Source organism: Falco rusticolus, chromosome 11 (assembly GCF_015220075.1).
Source record: "Falco rusticolus isolate bFalRus1 chromosome 11, bFalRus1.pri, whole genome shotgun sequence".
NCBI lineage: Eukaryota > Metazoa > Chordata > Aves > Falconiformes > Falconidae > Falco > Falco rusticolus.
Genome location: NC_051197.1, coordinates 29,520,332 through 29,541,963, shown reverse-complemented (window position 1 = coordinate 29,541,963; position 21,632 = coordinate 29,520,332). Strand labels below are relative to the sequence as shown.

The window sequence follows — 21,632 nt, the reverse complement described above, 5'->3', positions numbered from 1 at the left end:
CCCCCTCCCAACCCCCGGCGGATGCTCGTGGCCCCGCGGTGCTTTGAGACAGACTCACGGCCGGCGATCGCTGAGTCCAATGGGTGAGGTGGGGCACGGGCCCTACAACCTAATTCAGACTACTCTCCCCCGGACACAACTTTTCCATCACCCCCAATCATCATTTTATACCCCCCCCTTAATCATTTTATACCCTTTATACCCCCCTTAAATCATTTTATACAACCTAACTCAGACTACTCTCCCCTCGGACACGACTTTTCCATCACTCCCAATCATCATTTTATACCATTTATACCCCCCCCTTAAATCATTTTATACCTTTAACACCCACAAACCCGGGGGGCAGAGGTTGGGCCTGCGGCCCTGGACGATGTCGTCCGGGGCCGCGGGCCCAACCTCTGCCCCCCCTTCAAATAATCACAACATCATTTTGGTTTAAATCCAGTCAGCACTGTTGATTTCTCCAGTACCCACCCCACCCCCCCCAGTTCACAGGGGGTTGGGGGTAACGGCGCGAAAGCAGCTGGGTTGGTTGGGTCGAGAGGCAGCGGCGAGCTGGGAAGCAGAGAAGACCGTGTAAGGGAGAGCTGTACCGCAAAAATGTGGATTTGTTTACCCTCAGGATGCAGCCACAAGCATCCCCCCCCCCCCCCCCCCTTCCCCCATTCCCCTCCTCCATCACCCATTTCCCCCCCCCCCCATCACTGTCCTCCCCCAATTTATTTCCTCACACACCCAGGGCTGGCACCCCCTGTATCCCCCCTAACCTGGCATCACCCCCAAAGCCAGGACCCCGCCACCCCCCTTTCCCTCTCCACACCTGGAGGATGCACTCACCTGAGAGACCTGGGCAGGGTTGAAGAGCGGGATGGTCCTGACCGGTGGGGAAGACTCATGGCAGCCAGTCTAGAAGAGGTGAAGGGAGAGAAACATAACATCCACCCCCCCACTGCAGTGCCACCCCCCGAGGGGTGCCATGGATGCCCCCCCATCATGCACGAATACACCTCTCTCCTCACCTGCTCTCCCACTGACTCCCCACCATCCATCTCCCATGAACCTTTCATCCCAACGGACACCGGAGTAACACTGTGCGTTCCTCCTGGGGCATGCAACCAGAAAAAAATACCCCAAAAGATTAAAATTTAGATGGGCAGCTTCTAAAAGGCTGAAGGTGAGAAGGGCAAGGGGACCCGCACGGCATTTACCAGGGGTTCTGGAGGGAGACTGAGCTGAAGGGCTTGTCCCAGCTGCAAGAGGGGCATCAGATGGGGATGGAGACATCTGGTCCTGCAACCACATCCACCCATTTAGAGCAGAAGCTCCTTGCACGGTGGCATCTCTGCACCGCACTTTTGGGGTACTGCTCTGCACCCATCCTGCTGGAGAGGTACCCCAAGAGCTGCAGGCAACTGAGCTAAGGAGGGGGTCTCCAGAGTCAGGACAAGCAACCCCTGTCACAAAGCTAAACCACCCGGAGAGCTCAAAATTGGGCAGGAGGCTGGACACCAAGCCTGTGTACAGTGTAAGGGGCCACCAGGGTCCATGGGTCTCCCCCTCTGTTCCTCATCTCCTGCTAGTTTTGGAAGACTATCCCAAAATTTCCTGCTCTGGGGTTGTAGGTCATTCTCAAACAGGAGACTTCCAGGGGAGGATCTCACTCCAACATCTGCCCCCAAGCCCACCCTCAGCCTGCAGTCGGGGATGCGACACCCTGAGGACTCTGCCAGGACGGGGATAACCATGCACGGCTGCTTCCCCCTCTCTGCTGCTCTTCCATTTCCAGGGGTTTTCCCTCCCTTCAGCTCCTAAACCCTTCCCGAGCAGTGCCACCCGCAGCTGCTGCTGCTTTCCACCCCGGCGGAGGGCAAGCGGTCCCCGCAGACTTTACCAAGTGCTCGGAGGACCTCCCGGATCAAAGAGGTTTTATACATTGACAATTATTATTCATCAAGGATTCACTTCCTGGCCCAAAGGGCTCCCGGTCCCGCTGTGTCCCCACACAGACTACGGCCATGACGAGCTGTGCAATGGCACAGCCCAGCTGCCTGCGCGAGGATGGAGGGAGGAACAGCGGGTGATGGGGGAGGTGTCACCCATCCTCACTGCTGTACCCTGGGTGTCACCCAGGGACGGGAGAGCCTTTCATCCCCTACCTGTGGTCGTGGTGGGGGGGAGTCTGGGGCAGTCTCACATGTGGCTTTGGAAGAAGTTTCCCTGGTGGGCTTTGTCCGAAACCAGCCAAACCACCTGAATCCAGAGCTCTGGGAAATGAAGGTTGTCACAAAGAGTGGAAACGGATGAGAAGGGGATGATGCCATGGCCACCCAGATGCCCGCCGGGAGCAGGGCAGGCATGACAGGCATCAGGGACAGGCAAGCTGAGAGCACGAGGCTTCACATCAGCATGCTCACCTTGTCCTCATCCAGTTTCGCCGCCTCTGCTGGTGCCAGCTCTTCAGCAGTGTCCTCAGCCGTGCTCTCCGAGGAAGGCTGACTGTCGTCTTCCAAGGAGACGGTGGAGCTCTCAGAGACAGTCCGAGTCCTCGCTGTTAACCCCTCCTGGCATCGGAGATCGGAGCTGCCACATGGCATTCCCAGAGCAGCCACCCCAAGCATCAGAGTGGCCCCGGGACTCCTCCATGCCAGGCTTAACCGACAGCATCCCCAGGGCCCCCTGTCCCTTGCACAGCAGGTGGGGAGGAGCAGCCCCCTCAGCAGGGCGCAGCAGGCAGCTGGGCACTCCAGAGGCAGGAGGGGGCTACCCTAACCAGCAGGGTCCCCCGAGGGGACAGCTGGCACCACGATGGGATTTTTCCATGTGAGTTAAGTGCATGGAAGGATGAGCCAGCGAGTCCCAAATCATACCATGGTCCCCGCTGGGATGGTCTCCTTGACCCCTCCGACTCACCTGCTCTGCTGGGGGGGATGGCTGCACCTCCTTGGGGGACAGTGGGGCACCCCAGGGCTCCCCAGGTTCTCCTGGGGAGCAAAGGACACAGTCAGGGCTTGGCCCAAGGAGCTCCTGCCATCTCTGTCAGAGGTATTTTCAGTGCTTCCATCACAGAACGGTCGGGGTTGGAAGGGATCTCTGGAGATCATCCAGTCCAACCCCCTGCTAAGGCAGGGTCACCCAGAGCAGATCGCACAGCATCGGGTCCAGGCTGATTTTGAGGGTCTCCAGAGAAAGAGATATCACCCTATCCCACAGCAAGGCTGTGTGGCCAAGATGTCCCCTCCAAGAGATGCAAAAGGCCATTCTGGTCCCTGTCCCAGCCAATGCCAGACCCAGGGAGGGAGCTGCAGGGCTGCACCGGTGCATCCCAAAAACCCAGCTCATGCTGCGGGATGTGAAGCTGCCTTTCCCCGTGGCTGCCCTCCCTTGCTGCTTTGGGCAAGGTCTTGTGAAAATGAAGACCCACCTGCCCAGGGTGGCTGGTAGTGGTGGACCTTGCGTGTGCGGGGGCACTGGGGCCAGCACGGCTCCATGTCTGGGGCAAGGTCGGAGGGAAACGAGACGCTGCGTGAAGGCGGCACTAGCAGGGAGCAGCGTTTGAAGGGACGCACACCGTAGGCGATCACACTTCCCCAAGGGATGTCCCATCCCACTGCAACTCACTGGGGACGGGGATTTTTGTAGAGAAACGAGGCTGGAGCGCTTACCTGCCGGCAGCACTGCCTGCGGGGGGGGGGTCCTCAGAAACCCCTCCTGCTCCTGGGCCGAGCATGGGGGGCTGCAGCTCCTGCCCAGCGCTGAGCAGTGGTGATGCTGTGACTTGAGCAGGTGCTGGGAGCCAGTGGGACACATCCTCGTGGGAGCTGGGTCCCTGGGGTGCCACAGGCTGGTAGTCATACTGGTAGCCTTTGCTCTGGGAAAGCTTGGGGCCAGGCTTTTCATCTGAAAAAAAAAACAACCACCAAACAACCCCCAAATTATCCACAAAACCCACACCTCAGGAGTTTACTCCAGTGTTTACAGTCTCATCAGGCTGTTGCGCAGAATCCTCCTCTTCCATTATACATCAGCAGGAGCCGGGGGGCGAGGAGGGACCCCAGGGACCACGCGCAGGCGGGGAAGGTAGGGCACGGCACAGCAGTGGGGACCTGTTAGAGGCTGCAAGGAAGGTGGGCTGTGAGAGACCGGGGAGGGGGGAAATCTCCTGCAAACATGCCTCAGGTTGCAAACCAACTCAGAAGGGGAATGCTGTGGAAGCAAAGGGACCAAGCACGAGCAGCACATGCCGGCAGTTCAAAGGAGCCCAGGGCCTCCAGCCTTTTCTTCCACTCCTGCTGCACACCCTGAGCAGGAAAGAAAATTCACCAGGAAGCCACAGCCTTCATTCCCGCTCCACAGGAGTGCCCATGGATGAGTTCCTTGCTTTTGGCAGATTTACTCAGGGCTGTGGGGTTTTTTTTAATTGAAAGGCAGGTTGAACAAGTGGGGTTTGTTTTTTTTAATACGCACACACGTTGCTCTGTCTGATGTTAGACACTGTGCAGGCAGCACACTGCTGCTGGTCCCAGGAGCGTGTCCTGCTTGTTCCAGCTCTGCAGCCTTCAGCCAGAAACATGCCAGGCACCGGGAAGTTTCTCTCCCACCACCGTGAAACACAGCCAGGCAGGACCCAGACCCCACGGGTCTGAGCCTGGGGACAGGCTATGGCACCTCTTGTGTGTGGTGCTACAAAATCCTTTGCTTTGTTTGCCAGCATCACCTCCAGCCCGCTCAGGGTTGGCGTCACACCCAGGAGCAGCTCCCACACAGCCTGGAAATGCTCAAAGTCCACAGGGAGGAGGGTGGATGCTTGACTCCACTCCGCCTGGCAGGTTCAACTGGGAAAAGTCAGGGAGGATAGCCCAGGCTGTAAGGATGGAGAGGGAGGCTGCTGTGATCACGTGGATCCCAGTTTGGCACCTTGATTCAGGCTCCGTCTTTCCGAGATGGATGAATTCAGCACCAAGCCAGCTTTTTCTGCAGGCAGGTCCCTCGGATGCTGACTCTGAACGGCCTCAGCAAACAAAAGGGCCGAGCATCTGGGAAATGAGCCGCAGAGACCCCACGGAGCAAACCTTGCCACTCAGAGAAGCCATCCCATCATACCTGCAACTTTTTTCCAGGAAAGGATGATCATAGCTTCAGCCCTCACAGCAGCAGAAGGCAATCAGGATTGATGATCCTTTTACTGCCTAGGAGAGCTCTTTGAAGAGGAATTTGGCAGCAGCAGGGAAAGCTGATAGGAAGAAATGGCTTGGAGGAATTTGTCATGTTTTATCCTGTCTGCATCAGCCTTTATTCTCCACCCTTTGGTGCCAGCATTCCCAGCAGAAAGCTAGATCCCAGCAGCAGCAAGGAGCAGCAGACTGTGCCGGGGCATCCTGCTGATGGAGGCGGCTGTGAAGCGACACCCGTGGCTCACCAGCCCCGACTTCTCCTTGATGGGACATCCAGCTAGGAAAGGAAAACTCTCCAGCCCTTCCTTAGAGAGTCACCCAGGGGTGGCTCCTGTCCCTCACATCGATGACTCTTGACCCGCTGGGTGGACTGTGGCTGGAGGGGACGCTGAGGGTCACTGCGAGGTGCAGCAGAGGGATGACAGAGGCAGTGGGGAAGGGGGAACGCTGGGACTCCACCGACAGGCATGCTGCAGCCCGGTGCCCAGAGGGATGCGCTCCTGCCCCGATCTTTTGCTCCGAAAGTGTGAAATCCTCTTAGTTCAGCTCCAGTTTGCACCTCGGAGGACTGCCTGGGAACTGGGCTGTCTCCCCCAAGGCTCAGCTGGGAGACACATGCTTCATCCAGCTGCCCACCTCCGACCCCCTTCTCCTCCCACGGCACCCACAGGGAACTCCTGAAGCTGTGGTAATTAAGCCCAATTACTCAGCCTTCATATGGAGGGCACGAGCATCAGCCACCCAGTTTGCAGCCCCACACCAGAGGGATGCATCCCAGCAGGAGCAAAACTTGGAGCCCTGGGGCAGACGCAAGGAGCAAGAAGTAGCTGACGAGAAATGCTCCAGGGAGCAGGGAGCTGCCTCCCAGCCCATGGCAGCACAACTCCACGTGCAGAAAAGCCCTCGGCAGCCATTGCCACCTACTGCTTTGTTTTCTTTACCTGCCATCGATGCAGCAGTCCAGGAGAGCTCAGGCTGGGCGGGTGCCACCTCCGGAGGGAGGTCATCTTCCACCTGCAAGGAGTTAGAAAATGTGATAAAACAGATGGAAAAGGGGACGGCACAGGGCAAAGACTAAGGAAACCAGGAAGGCAATGTAAGGAAAAGCATGGTGCTCATGGGTGTGAGGCTCACAACCCACCCCGGGCTGCCAGAGCCCAGGTTACAGGTGAGACCTGTACCAGCACAGTCACAGCTCTTTGCCAGCAAGTGAGAGGAGCTGCAGCACCACTGCCCTGCTGAGAGCAGGTAGGAGGTGAAACCAGTGACAGAAAAGGGCACAGAACCAAAAGCAGATGTGAAACCTCAACGGAGAGCATTAATCCAAGGACCAGACCATAGAGTTAAGGGACCTGAGAGCAGACATCTGCAAGGTGATGCCCCAGCAGTGTCCTCTGCAACACCCTCACTGCAAGAGGAGATCATCATTCACCCACCAGCCCCTGAGTGCCCTCCATGAGCCAAGGCGAGGAGTGTTTTGCCCCATGCAAAGCCCTGCAGCCCTCACTGCTCACACCCTCGGGCATCGCAACCCCCCCCGCTCCCACTGAAGCTGCAGGTCCCACAGCACAGACCACGTCTCTGAGCTCAGAGCCAAGGGGAAAGGCAGCTGGGTAACACCACCCTTCGGACCTCCATGCCCATGCCCTTGGATTCAGAGCAGAGAAGGATGCTCCTGCAGACAAACCACAACCCAGACTGGCTGCCCCCCAGCATCCCCGCTCCTCCTTACCTCCTGCTCCCGGCAGCGGGCTCGGAGCTCTACCAGCCAGTCAGGCTCCAAGGGCTGGTCCTGCTCCGGCATCTCCAGGAGCAGAGGGTCGGAGAGCTTCAGCCGCTCGGCTAGCTGTAGAGCCAGGAGGGCAACAGGGCTCGTCACACATTTCAGCTCCACAGGGAAGAGACCAACACTTAGAGCAGCTGCACATGGCAGGGCACACAGACCCAGGGGAAAAGAGCAGCAGAGCTGCACTTGTTCATAATACAGGGGTAAAAGTAACACCAGCCTCTTCTGCAAGTTTTATTCCCCCTCCTGCATTGCCGCGGAGAAGTGCTGGCCCATCCCGTGCCCCACAGAGAGCCTCCCAGCAGGGCTATCTCAGCCACCTCCGCAGAGGTGTCAAAGTACCCATGTCAAAGATGCTCTTCACATCAGAGAGGCAGGTAACTATTACCATCCTTTCCTCCTCTGAGGAAAATGAGCACCTTTAATTCCACTTGACAGCCAGCCTGGGGCACCGACAGGTTTGCAGGACACCCACAAGGAGCTCTGGAAACAGCCCAGCTCCCAGAGCTGCACATCAATCCCTTACCTACCCGATGAGGATGGATGGGAGCTGGCAGGGTGGGAGCTAAGGGCTCACCTGGCTGTTTCCTCCCCAGGCTTTGCAATAAGCATCACCATCACTGATAACCACACAGAAAACACCACAAATGCAGGGCTGGGAGGGACTTTCTGAAGTTACCTGATCCATCTACCAACGCTCAGGAAAATCCTGCGTGCCCATACCAGCCCATGTTTGTCTGATTTGCACTTACAAATCTCCAAGGAGAAGATTTCACAGCCTCCCAGGCCTGTCCTGAAGCTTAATGTCCTTAGAGCTAAAGAGTTTTTTCTTCATATCTAAGTGAAATCTTCCCTGCTGCAAATTAAGCCTCTATTCCTCCTCCCATGGCAGCTGCGGGGACAGTCAGGCACCATCCCCTGAAAACCAGCCTCTTGCACGCCGGAGGGCTGTTATCACATCCCCCGTACCCCTCCCTCCCCCAGCATATCTTGCTTGGAAAAAATAACCCCAAGGCCTTCTTCCAGGGTCATTTTCCCCTCAGTCTCTTATCACCCCAGCTCTTCCCTTCTACATTTGCTCCAGTTCAGCCCTGTCTCCGAGTGCAGCATCCCAAACAGGGCACAGTGCCCCAGCCAAGACCCCCAAGACCTGAACAGAGGCGGATTATCACCTCCTTGTTGCACACATGCCGTTCTTGCTCTCACAGCCCAGAATAACATTATTAACATTGGCTTTTTTTTTTTTTTTTAAACTTTTTTGCAACAGCATCCTGTAATGTTGCTGCTTGGTATTTTTTCCATGCTTCACTATCTCCCCCAGGTCCCTCTCTGCAGTATTGCTGCCGCATGTTTAATTTCTCCTGCAAGAACAGGGTCTCTGCTGCCCTGGCTGCAGCCTTCTCAACAACATGGGGCTCCAGCTACTGTCAACGGAGCAAGAGGCTCTTCTGGGCTGACCCATCCCACCAGCCCAGGATGAAATGGAGGGCTCCCTGCAGAGCTAAATCCCAGTCTGGAGAAATTGCTTAGGCAAGGGTCCAGTTTTAAGGCAGCTGGATGGGGGGAGATGACACTCAAAGCACTGCTCTTCATCCGGTCTTTACTGAATTTTCTCTCACTGCTATCGACCCACTTCTTGGGGATTTATCAAGCTCCCTCCCAGCTTTTCACACTCATTTATCTTCTACACTTTGCTACAAGGCTGCTGCATCAAGGGCCACCAGAAGCCATCCAGAGGTGACTTTGCAGCTCAGCCACCCTCCGCAGCCCCACAGCTCTCAGCTATCCCTTCTGCAGCAGTTCCCGTTGTCTGTTTCTTCCTATTTCCGAAGTTTTTAACAACAAAGTCCAAACGAGCACAAAACCTTCTTCCCAGCTCCAGGGGATTAAAGTAAGACAGGACCTGCGCAGCCAGAGCCCAGCCTGGGACAGGGACGGCAGTAACCCAGCTCCCAGCCAGGAGCTTGCACTACCTACAGACCCACCGTCCCGTCTCTTTGCAAATGCACTTTTGTTCATCCTAAATCAATGGCAGGAAAAAGGAAATTATAAGCATGATTACTCCTAAACGGGGGGAATGTTTAATCCAAAAGCTAATGTGCACTTTGATCCAATATTAATGAACCAGCACCTGGTTGTATATCGTCCCCAGCTTCAAAAGAGGGGAAGTCTTAATCAAACACTAATGTGTATCATAATTTGTAACACAGTCTAAAACATCAAAGACAAGAGCATCTACGAATGCACTAGTTTTTCAGATGAAAGTGTTTTCTCCCAGGAGAAGCATTATTCCCAGCAGAACAGCAGATCTGAGAAGCTGTTAGGCAGTAAATAGGTTTCGACAATCGGGTGCGGGGGCTGCACGAGCCAAGTTTTGGGCAATTTCTGCAGCACCTCCTTTAGAAGGGCATCCTTGCTGCCCCTCATCTCAAAGCACTGCAGCTTTTGGCCCCTTCCCGGTGGAGGAAGGCTTCGAGCAGCCTCTGCGCTGCCCTGGTGGTGGGCAGACCCACTGTCCTGCCAACCCAGCCTGCCCAGGGGACCTGGGACACTTTGCTTCACCCCTCCCTGGCACAGCACCCTGGTCATGAAGTGAAGGAGCTGGGCTCTGTGCTGCGAGCTGGGACATGCTCCTATTCACTGTCACCCCAAAAGAGCCTCCGGCAGGTAAATGGAATCATGGGATGATGTGCTGGAGGGGAAATGTCAAGCACTCACACTTCAGCTTCTTAAGTCTGTGCCATTTATAAGTTCAAAAAGCCTCTCCAGAATGAAAAACATCCTTTGCTTCCAAATAGCTCTGCTCCTACTTGGCAGTCAGCACAATTCCTTTGTTTTCTACCCTAAATCCTTGGGTATTAGAGACTCCATGAAGGTGTTGGTTTTGCTGTACTCTGCATATACCAGGCAGCAAATCCTGGGAGGCTACATGGAGCTGCCAAGCAGCCCCAGGAAACCCTGAGGATGCTTCCCTACTGCACCGGGTCCTGACCGGGCATCGCACCCTGCCAAGGCGGGGGGTGGGGGGGGGGGTGGGGCGGGATGCAAGACTCACCTGCATCACTTTCTGAGCCAGGAGGGGGTGGCTGGCCAGACCCTGGCCCAGCAGCGCGGTGGCAATCTGCTCGCAGTACTGCAGGGCCTGGGCTGGCAGCCCGTAGTCGGCCAAGCGAGAGGCATAGAGGAGCTTGTATACCTGGGGAAAGGGAAGCAGGGCAGACACGGATGAGCAAGGAGACGCTTCTGCCTGCGGGTCCCCTCTGCCACGGCACATCACCCCAACGTGACTCACAGCACCCTGGGTCTCATCACCCAGAGGTCACCTGCAAGTTGGGGGCAGCCCCCCCATCCCCACGGGGCCATCCTGCCTCGGTCCCCAGCCACACGCTGTCACGAGGCCAGCCCAGAGGCAGCCGACGGGCGATGGGGGGAGCCTGCCAAGGAACTACCTCCATTCATCCAGCCCCTTTGTGCAACGCCTGAGGCAGCAGCAGCCTGGTGCTTGTTGGCGATATGAAAAGCCTACCCATTACCCCAGCAGAAGGAAGGCAACCAGATCTGAGCAAGCACTGATCAAACACGCCATGGCCCCAAGATCTGCCCAAGGCCTGCCCCGGAGGACCCCCCACCTGGGGCAGCCTCCCCTTCACTCCCAAAGCCCGGTGAGGGAACAAGCCTTGGAGAGCAGCCTGAATCCCTGGCTTCAGGGGGATGGATGCATGTTTGGGGACAGGTCTGAGCTGCTGCACCAGATGTGCTTGTGCATCTCTGCTACCTGGAAGGGGAGCAGGAAGGATTTGGGCTGCCGTAGCCGCTGGCAGTACTCCAAGATTTCCGTCCGCTGGATGGCCTCCGTCCTGGCAAACTGGGTGAATACCTGCCTGCAGAGGAGAGGGGTAGGTTCAGCAAGCAAGAGCAGGGCGCTCTCCCCAGACAGCCCCCCGGCCCCCGCAGACCCACAGCTCCACTGCCGTGCCAGCCTGCAGCTGGAGAGGCCCAGAGCAAAGCTCACATTAGGAGCAGTAAATCCCCACAAACCAGAATTTCTTTTGCATAAAAGTGAGATCCCAGGGATGGGGAGAAGGTGGGACGGACACATCACTGGCAAAAGCGCCACCTCCAGCACCCCCTGGGCTGGCTTACCGGTGGCTGCTGCCCAGCAGAGCCATGCGGTCTGCCTTCGCCCCAAAGTAACCGAAAGGAATATCTGCCATCAGGTAGCAAAAATGAGCTGCTTCCACGGCTCCCCTGCCAGCTGGATGGGAGGAAAAAAGACAAACACTTAGTCCTAAGGGAGGTCACCATTGCTTTGGAGGCTCCCAAGCTCACAGGAAAACCCAAACCCAACTGCCCCACTTTTCTCCCCCGTCCATGCAGACCCCGATCCCTCCCTTCTCCCCGCTTTTTCTCTGTTTTCCCCAGTTGCTGCTCTCTGTACCTAGGAGCAGGTTTCAGTTCAGTGGTAGGACCAGGGGAAGCTGGGCAGGGTGCAGCTCCAGCTCTGCAGAGTGCCATTACAGGCATGAACCCCCCCAAAAACCCCATCGCTGGGAGCAAGTCTCAGTCCCTGCAGTTACATATGCCCTGCCCAGGGTCCAGCCACTCCAGGGGTCTCCACTCCAAAGGGGCAGCTAATGGAAGTGCCTGAGCCCGACTCATCTGCCAGCGCAAAGGGCAGCAGGATCCATCAGCGCCTCAGCCCTGCCACCGCACGGGCACTGCAGCTCCAGGGGGACAGGCATGCACACCCCACCACGGCACCAACGTACATCCATGCCAGCGTGGACATGCACGGTGGCAGCGCAGGTGTCCACCCTTACACAACAGCAGGAATGCAACTGCTCATAATGGCCTCGGCTCACCCAAAGTGTCTCCCAATGTGACAATGGCTCGATGGCTCAGCTCCGTGTCTCCAACCTTGTTGGACAGCATCACGGCCAGGTGAGGCCTCCAGTCTCCCCACGTAGCATCCCCACAGCACTAAAGGGAGAGAAGAGGAGAGCAAAGGTGAGCAGGGATGGTGACACAAGGTGGTGTCACCAGCAGGTGACAGCACAGGGATACACATGCTGGGGCCAGGCTCTTGCTCACAGACCAGAGCTGCCTGAGGGATCCTTCCCGACATGAGCTGGAAGAGGGTCTGCAGGGGGTCATTGGTGGCCAGCGTGCTGGTGAACCTGTGAGGAGACGGCAGAGATAGGGCTGCTGTGCCAGGACCCCCAACCCTCATTCGCCTCCAAGTGCATGTCCCAAATGCCCCAGGAAAGCGGTGTCCCGAGGGGCTTCCTGGAGAAGGCAGAAAGGATCATCAGCTCACCAGGCTGATGATCTGCTTTATCTCCAGGAGCACTAAGTCTCCAGGACAACGGCAGATAAAAACTCCTTTAAATGATTCAGGTTGCACAAGACAGAAAATTTCTGCTTAACTCTCCCTGAAGGGATCAACCCAATCCAGACTAAGTGCATTAATTCCACCAGAAAACAGCCATACAAGTGGGGAGAACAGCTCAGACCAGGCTGGCTCACAGTGAAGATGGCTCAGCTCCCCCTGCCCCAGAGGCTACCTTTGCTAGAGCAGCAAGGGCAAAGCCAAAGCCTCAGGATAAATTCACCCCACATCTCCAGGGAATGGCTTTCCTTCTGCTTTCCAGACCCCGCTTGGTTTCTCCTGTCCATCGGGAAGCCTGGAGAACTCTGGCCCACCCAGATGGATGGCTCCTCTCCTCTCTCTGCCCCCTCTGAAAGGGTTCAGCTGAAATCAATGCTCTTTTTTCAGTGCACTGGGGCTGAGGGCATCCAAAAGGATAACAGGCTTGGCAAAGCCAGTCACAGAGCATCATACTTTGCTTTAGCTTCTCCAGCTTACCCGGTGAGCACCCAGCTGTAGGTCCGAGGGTCCATCTTGCTGGAGAGGAAGAGGGCATGGCCCCACAGCTGGTTTCTCATGGCCCAGACCAGTGCATCCTGCAGCCAAGGTGGAGAACAAAAAGGGTTTGCACCAACTCTGCTTCCCAGCCCTCCTCCACTTCCAAGGGACCCTCTGCTCACCCAGCTCAGAGGAGAGCCCAGATAACTGCTCTGGTTTTAACTAATACCCTCCAAAAAACTCTTCCATGTTCACAAAGACCACCTTTCTGCCTTGCATGATGACAAGAACTGGAACCTTCACAGCAATACTGCCTTCCCCGGGTTTCCAGGTCTGTGCCGCCTGTTGGCTCCTGATAGCATCTCTGTGGGACCCCAGCCTGGGCACACAAGCTTCTCTGCATCCAACCCTCCGCTCTCTCTGTGCCTTTGGGATCCCTTGAGGTCACACAGCTGCAACTAAACCCACAACGCTGGTAAAAGCCTCTGCATCTTGTCTTCACCGGGTGCCCCATCCTCACTCCCAATGGTGGGAAATCACTGCCATAAGCCCTGTTGTACAACCACCACTTGAAGTGTTGATCCCACAACCACAAGGCACCTCTTGACCACTCTTCCCTTTAACACCTGCCTGAAGAAGTCAAAGTGGCCAAGAAAAAGCATTAGCCCTGTTTTCTGGATCCCACTCACCACTTACTTTCTTCCTGCCATAGTAGAGGAGCTTGGTGAACTTCTCCACTATCTGTGCCTGCGTCTCCACAACAGGAGTGACCTCCCCCGTGATGAGGTCCAGCGCCCCTGACTGACGTGACATCCACTCATCATCCGTCAGGCCTAGGAGGTTTGCCATGGGGTCTTGCCTCTTGTACTTCTCCCGGTGCCTACAGTCTTGCATCAGCAGCTCAGCGGTGTCTGAGCCCACCATGGACTGTGAAAGGGAAGGGGAGGAGCGAGGCCCATGAGCAAAGGCTGATGGCACTTTCAGTCTGACCCCCTCACACATGTACCCTCACCCTAGCACATCTCCCCAGCAAGACCAGCCTCGGCCACCAGCACACGGTTTCGGAGGGCAAAGGAGTCAGCACAACTAGCAAGACCTTCACAGCACTTGCTCTGAAGATCGTATCCAGCTGCTTCCAACAAGCAGCCATAAGATTAGATTAGGTGGATTTCATTGGATTAAGGGAATAATCCTCTTTTAAACATAAGTGCTGGCTCCCCCACGAAGGTGGCACCAGCCCCTTTCACGGCTGCTATGGCATTGGGTTGTCGGTATTTCACAAGGATGAAAAGCAATCGTGGAGAAGGGTTTGCTCCAAATATCCAGGCAGTATCAAGCTAATTGATAATACTATGGGAACAGGAAGCTTTTAAGGTACACCCCACCTGGAAATACCAACTGGATCAAGAGACACCTGAGGAGCATATAACTTGTCTCACTTCTGAGATCAAAAGGGTCAGCCCCTTCCACAGGACACCTACCCCATTCTGCCGGCAGAGGAGGACCAGGAGCTTCCAGAGAAGAGATGAATCTCTGCCTCTCTGTGTTGAGAGATCACAGCTTGTGGCTATCTTCTGCTGGCAAAAGGTGATCACATCCACCTTGTGCAGATCTTCCCTACAGCAGCAAAGACAGACGTCAACAGAAACCCAAGGCAAAGCAATCTAGGACATCTTAAAGACCTTTTCCAACCTAAACGATTCTATAGATCATTCAGACTCAAGGTGTCCCCAGGTTCACTGATGGGGATGCCAAAAAAAGATTCAAAGTGAAAGATGGAGGGGAGAAGACCCCCAGTGCCAATGACTGCATACCACATTGGCCACACCAAGCTCAAAAATGCTTAATTTCTATCATTATTACGATTCTTTGGAGATTTCTGTGTTTCAGGGATGCAGAGTGCATCTCAAACCCTCTCTCTGCCCTCCTGATAATATTTTCATCCATCCATCTGAAAAGAACCTCGGTTTTGCTTTGCTGCTGTTACAGCCAGGATGTCCCAGGCTGCAGGAGCACGCGCACGCACAGGCAGCATCTTTTATTTAACTGGTGTAGTGCAGGGAGAAAGACACACTTGTGACCACGTAAGCCCTTTGGGTCTGAAGCAGCAGCAGAAACATTTAAGCTACGTGCAAGCCAGGCAGAACTGCCGTCTTACAATAAAATAGTCAGACAGCTGGAAAGAAAGGGTGGCTGAGAGACAGGATCAGCCAGGGGAGAGGGACAGAGATGCTGTTCCTGGCTCAGTCACACCGACAGAGATTCCCAGTGTCCCTTTCAGCATGAGCGGTAACTTCCATGTCTTCTACCCAGCTTCTGCAGCCCTTCTGCTCAGTAAACGGTTTTCCTCTTTCTGCACACTCCTTTTCTCTCCCTGCTCTGGTTACGAGTGACCAGAAGACATGCTAGTGTAAGCAGCACAGTGCAGAGACAACCTGCTGCAATCCACCGAGATTCAGCCCCAGGCTCACGCTGGGTGAAGGCACATGCTGCTTCTGACCCTGCCGTGCTCAGCTGTCTCGGGGGACAACCACCTTAGGAAAAGCTAAACCGCAAGTTGACCCAGGGTTTAGACATCTGAAGAGATCTCCCAAAATCAGTTTTCTGAGACATGAGTACAAAATAAGGTCAGGCATACAAACCACACTAAACCCACAGCCTGTGAATAGTGAAAGAAACCACCTCCCACCATCCAAACCAACCTACACCGCAGCGAAGGGGCTGGGCTCCCCATCTGAGCTCAGACTTGGCCTTTGCAGATCTCCAACCCGTGGGCACCCCAAAGCCTGCCCTGAGCTCACGTCTCCTCCCAAAGGAGAGGTGCTCGCAGGCCAGCCATGCCAGCACAGCCAGGACAACACAGCTCCCAGACCTGCCGGTGCAGCGTACCTGGCCAGGGGTCCCGGGAAGGCCCTCAGCTCCTCCAGCTCTTCTGTGTCGTGGAGCATCACCTACAGAACAAGAGTAAATTCAGCAGCCGGACTCCAGCAATCGAGCCAGCCCCAGTGGTGCTGGCTGAAATTCGGTGCCTTGGCCAAGGGTTCAGCAGGGCTGGTGAACCCCTTCTCTGTGCTGTCTTAAGGTAACCCCAAAACATAGACCCTAAACCATCACACGGACCCCCAAAAGGTCCATTCCTTTTTCACTCAACAAAGAAGGGCCTGTTGAGATGGCATCTGCCTCGTTTGGGAGGCAAAACCGGAGACTGACATGCTGTGCCAGGCTCAGGGGGTGCACACGGACTCTGTAGTGCAGCACCTCAGAGAGGTGACCAGAATAACCCTTCAGAGATGCACAGGCCACACTTGTCCCTGTCGGAAGGGATCACTGGGAGCAGGTGACAGATGACAAGGGTTACGGAGCCAAAGGGGTGGGATGTGGGCCCCAAAGGCTGGCACAACACAGATGCAAAGGTCCACGTGGGCCGGAGACAAGATGGCAGCAGGGGACGGGAAGGCTGAGGAGGCTGTTTGGGTGGCAAATGGTGTTGTCATCCCTCAGGGCAGAAGGAGCCACTCCAGCAAGGGGACAGAGGTCTGCGGTGCCAGGCTGTGGCGTACCTCAAGGCTGTGCAGCTCAACACGGGCTAGCTGCCCCTCGGCAGGATGCTGAGGACACACCAGCACCAGCTGGCCTCCGGCACCGAAGCACACCGCCGTGTGCGGCAGCGAGAACTTGCGGGGGGCCACCGGAGCCGGGCTGGACACCAAGGGCCCTCCTGCAATGACACAGAGGCCACCATGAGTCCCCTCACCCTGACCTCACTCCAACGGGCCCCCCCAACTTCGGTAACCCTGCAGTGCCCCCCCTATGCAAGAACCGTCCCCTAAAGCAGAAGGCATGCATGGCAGCTCCTATACCTGCCAGGGCAGAGCCACTGGACCATGCACCCCACAGCCCCCCAGTCACACCTTGTACATGCACAACCTCCTCCAGGAAAAGGACCGAGCTGCAAGACAGCAGATCTCCTACCGCCAGCCGTTTCTTTCCATGCTCCCACCTCGTCAGAGGGGGCCAGGACCCCATCGCACCTCACCTGCTTGTGCCAGGCTCCAGGTCCCCGAAAGCACAGGGTCGTAGTGGTCGGCACCGTCACGGATGTACTGGCTGAGCTCATAGCCGCTGGAGCTGAGCCCCGACTCCCGGTACTGCAGGAGCAGGCTGGGCTGGCCCGAGGGCTGCTAGGAAGGGAGAGAACACAAACCTGGCTGAGAAACGAGGGACACCACTGCCTTTCTGCTCCCAGGGCAGTGGGACAGACTCTGCTGCTCCATGAAAGTGCCCGGTGGAAGAAGCACAGCACAGCTGAGCAGCTCACACCCTTCAGCATCTTAGGTGCATCATGGCACGTACCCTGGCCATACCCAACGGCGTTTAAAATAATTTACATCAGCCACCAGTTTAGCCCAACTGGTTCACATCCCTAACACAGACTCCTCAACACAGCCAGCAGGCACGGCTTGGGAACCTGAGAAAACATTGTGCAGGAGCAAAACAACCACAGCAGCTTTGATTTGATCCTTTAATTTGCTCTTGGCAAAACACAGTGCTCGGGACACCGGTGTGATGGGGCAGGACTTGGTGGGCAGAGCTGGGTGGCACACAGCTTTCAACCACCTAGGGAGGACGCAGAAGAGCATTCCACCAAGCTTGGGTTTCTGTCCTGCTCCTGGCCCGGTGCGGGAGCAGTGCCCAGCCCCATGCCTGGGGATCGACAGCCCAGCAGATGGAGAGATCAGAAACACTAATAACCCATTATAATAATCCCCAGAGACTGTTAAGCACTGAGGGCAACCAGCCTCCTTCCCAGCTGGAGGGGACAGACATGGATTGCTCCTAAAAAAAAAAAATATCTCTGGGAGATCCTGAAGCCTTTTGTCCTCCATCCGTGCCCATCCTCATGTTACCTCTTGGGGCTGGCCACCAGGCTCCCCCAAACTGTTGTTGAGGGCTTCTCCCCCTTCCCGCTCCTTCCTGACAGCCGAGACTGAGCTTTCCTCGTAGGATTCGTAGGTCTGCATCCTGCAGACAGGAGCAAAAGGAAACACCCTGAAGGTCAGAGATTTTGGGGACCAGCCACAAACCCACTAATTTTGCAGCAGGTGGCTGTATCAGGTGATGCCCAGACTCCCCACCCTTACCTGTCCTGCCCCGGGGGGGTTGTGGCCAGGTTGGGGTGGTAACCCCTGTAGTAGTGCTGGTCCTGGTAACTGGTACTCTTGCCGTAAGGCTCTCCCTGTCTCAGGTCTAGAGAGAGAATCAAGACTTAGCATTTCCCCTTCAGAGCAACAAGCCATAATGAAGTTGCAAAAGAAAAAGCAATGAGTCAGGCAATTTGCCATGCACACCCCATTTGCTTCCAAATTAGCCCAACACATTGGAGGTATGATAAGGCCCTGTACACATTTGCCAACACAGCACTGATGTCCTTTCCTCTTTCCTCCCTCCCCTTTTTTTCAGCCCAGGAACTCCAGAAACAGCAAAAACGAGGCCCCAGCCACCCTGATCACACAGCACTATCAACATTGCGTTCAGCCTGGAACCAGGAATGGCAGTTTTTTATCCATGGAGGTTAAGATCAAACATTGCCTTGGGTGCACCTAGTTCCTGCTCATGTCTCCCAAATGCAAACCAAGGGCAGTGCTGCGCGGAGAGAACGGCACTAGCCGCCCAGGAGCACGGGCAGGAGAAAGCCCTGGAGATGTGCAAGCCCTGGGAGAACCACCCATCCTGGAGAAAGCATAGTCTCTTCTGCAAGTTGCCTCTATCCCCAGACCCAAAGGATAAGCCCATACCTCTGTCATCCTGCCAGGCCACCGGCTGCCGCTGGTGGCTTTGGTAGGTGTAGTCATCCCCGTAGCTGGCTGCTGGATACTGCCGGTGGGAGTCTCCATATCCTTGCCTGAAACGCCACACAACATACCTAATCTGAGAAAGAGCAGGCACCTCTGCACGTTCTGGACCACCTCTAGGGTTAGTCTCACGCCCCAGATGGGACCTTTGGAGGCAAAAAGATGATGGAAATAAAGCCAGGTCCCCTGCTCAGTGTCAGGGCCAGAAGCTGGTCCAGCATCACGCCGGGAAGGAGCAGCAGGAGGCTGGATACTTTCCCACCCCCATCCATGAGCAAGCTGTGCACTGCAGTTTCAGGCAATGCCCACTTTCAGCTCAATGGTAAAGACTTGTCATGGGGATCAACCTTCGCCCACATTTTAGAAGAGATCCCCCAAAACCACCTTCTCTGCCAAGCTCTGAGCTGCCACATCCACCGCACAGCTCAGCAGTTCCCCCCCTGCGCCAGAGCCCAGCCCAAGCCACCCACCCAGCACTCACATACCTTCACCCTTCAGGATTTACACAGCGATGCGGCCAGCCCCTGCAACACCCCCCTTCCCAGCATGCGCATCACACCTCAGCACAAAGCCCTGTGCGCCCACCCCGTAACTCACCGGGGGCAATAACTCAGGCAAATCGACCAAAATTTGCTGGAGCCCCCAAAGCGCTCTCAGCACCGAGAGCATCCACATTTTATCCTCCCACCCTCCGCTGTTTCACCAGCTGAGCTTGCAAGCTCCCTTTTGCTCCTATATTACCATTTGTATTTTTATTGTTCACCTTGCACTTAGTAAAAAAGAACTGCATTTAATCAAACCTTCAAGAAAAATGCACCTCGGACCGAGACAAAGCCCATAAAACAGCAACTGCAGAAAGCCACAGCTGTAAGAAATCAGAGCTGCAACTCCTGTGCAGCCTTGAATATATGTGTCACCGGCTGCTTTGGTAGCTGGACATCAATTCATCACGCACTGTCTCCGTGAGGCTGCTCCAGTTTCCCCTGCGCGGTGACAAGGGCAGAACCCACGCCGCAAGTGCACGGGAGCAGTGAAATGGTCAGATCTTATTTTAAGAAGGTTTACACGGAGGAGGCTCAGCGCCAGCCTCGCAAGGCTGGGCAGCTCTCACCTGGAGTACGGCCTCCTGGGGCAGCTGCTGTCACCGTGCTCAGCCTGGGACGCTGGTCTGTGGGTGTCCCTCCAGGGTGGGTGGCCCTCGTCCCAGGGGTGGCCGGGGAGCTGGCCCCCATCCCAAGAGCCGGGTCGATGCGGGGGTCCTGCGCGGAGAAGCTGCCACCTGGGGCCCTGGTGAGCCTCCCCCCATGCCCCCCAGGCTGCCTGCCTCCCCCGGGGCTGGGGTGGCCAGGCAGGGGGCCAGGGGTTCATGGCAAGCTTGCCAGCGGGGTCCTCTCTGGTTTTGGGGTGGGAGGGGAGGTTAAGTCCCGAATGGCTCTAGCGGCCTGCAAGCAACGAGATAAGTCACAGTGTGTTTGATCGGCAGCTTTTTGTCCCCCTCAAAGCCCCCCGTGAAACCTGTTGCCACCTAATCTTTGCTTTTGGGAGCCTTCTGGAAGCCCAACATCCTTTCCAAAATGCCCAGAGGCAAGCAAAAGCCATCTCCACATCTGCCTGCACTTGAAGCTCCCCTTAAAACACCGGGATGAAATGGTCCAGTTTTGAAAGCAACGGGCATCCAGCTCTCCCTGGAGGAAGGGGCAGCAGCCTGCTGCACCCCCAGCCAGCCCTGCAAAGCACCACTGCTCACAGCCTCCCCAGGCAGGTGAGAAATCAGCTTTACCTCTGTGACAAGGTAAAGGGAGGAAGGAAACCCCACACGTGGTGGGGGGAGGGATGCTGGCAAAGCTACAAGCAGGACAAGGGGTTATTCTCGAAGAAATAAGTAGGGACAGAGGCAGGGAGAAATGGAGCTTTGCTCGCATGAGCTATAAGATGGGGGCAACAGGGATTTTCTTCTGTCCAGGAATCCCCTGGAACAGGGATTTTCAAGAACACAGTAGCTGAAGCAGACATCAGATCTACAACAGCCCCACACAGAAGAGGAAAGCCCAAGGACAGCCCAAGGCAACACACAGATGAAGCCCCAGCTGCCGGGGGGGGGGCCACCCTTAAGCCCCCCATATCTTTTCTTGCAGCATCAGTACCCGACATGCCCCCACCGTAACGGCTCACAAACCTCCCCATCGTGGAGGTCACCCCTCCCACACTCAAAGTTTAAGGCGCTTTGGGGTAATTTCAGAGCTGGGGGAAGACACTGAACAGGGGCGGCTCAGTTTGTGGCTTTTCCAAGCAAAACCAGGGTTAAATCCTTGCCCTAAATAGCCCCCAGGCACAAGCATCCAGGCACCCATCATTCCAGCCCCTCCGAGGGCCCCCCTAATGTTCATCCAGGGGTTCCCACCACTGCCTGCTCCCCACACACCTGCTCGGAGCCCGCCAGGCCCGTCCTCCGCCGCCTGGGTGCTACTGCCAAAGTCCACTGCCACATGGGCCGCCGGCCGCCCGGGGGCAAAGGGCAGCCCCCGCTCCCCCCGCCACACTCAGCCACCGCTCCCAGTAGCTCGTGCACCGCTCCTTGCACCCTGAGGGTCACCTTCCCCATCACTTGTCTCCTCACACCCAAGGCATGGAGCACCCAGCACTCCAAGTGCAAAAAAAGCCAGATATTTCTCCTGCAGGCTGTGGGTTTTTTTTTAAAAAAAAAAAAAATGCCATAAGTATCCTCCTCTCTACATCCTCACACTCCCTAAATAATAAATAAAACCTGCTGGCTGAGCTGTTGGTTTAAGTGGGATCCAGCCACAGGTCAAGCACATAGCATCTGTCCCACCAGGCAGAAGGTAGCCAGGATGGTGGTGGGGTCCCCCCCAGCACTGCCTCACCAACGTCCTTGCAGTGCAATGGCCTCACTCCATAAGCAAATCCTGCCTGGAAATCCTTTCCCAAACTCCCCC

The 21,632-nt window shown here is 56.1% G+C and overlaps 1 protein-coding gene across 1 annotated transcript; it reads right to left on the bottom strand.

The window, feature by feature from the left end:
* Nucleotides 1-431: 431 nt before the first annotated feature.
* On the bottom strand, nucleotides 432-21,152 carry LOC119155700 (protein transport protein Sec16B-like). Its single transcript, XM_037404628.1, is given in 27 exon segments — nucleotides 432-558; nucleotides 841-909; nucleotides 1,023-1,105; nucleotides 1,212-1,293; nucleotides 2,160-2,267; nucleotides 2,418-2,564; nucleotides 2,914-2,984; nucleotides 3,666-3,694; nucleotides 3,696-3,900; nucleotides 6,116-6,188; nucleotides 6,907-7,020; nucleotides 10,016-10,156; nucleotides 10,736-10,841; nucleotides 11,104-11,215; nucleotides 11,823-11,940; nucleotides 12,056-12,137; nucleotides 12,827-12,924; nucleotides 13,523-13,753; nucleotides 14,308-14,443; nucleotides 15,716-15,777; nucleotides 16,387-16,544; nucleotides 16,863-17,007; nucleotides 17,734-17,848; nucleotides 17,968-18,073; nucleotides 18,622-18,728; nucleotides 19,790-20,120; nucleotides 21,101-21,152. Coding segments are annotated over 26 exon segments (3,021 nt in total). The 5' UTR covers nucleotides 20,047-20,120; nucleotides 21,101-21,152; the 3' UTR covers nucleotides 432-492.
* Between the last annotated feature and the right edge of the window lie 480 nt (nucleotides 21,153-21,632).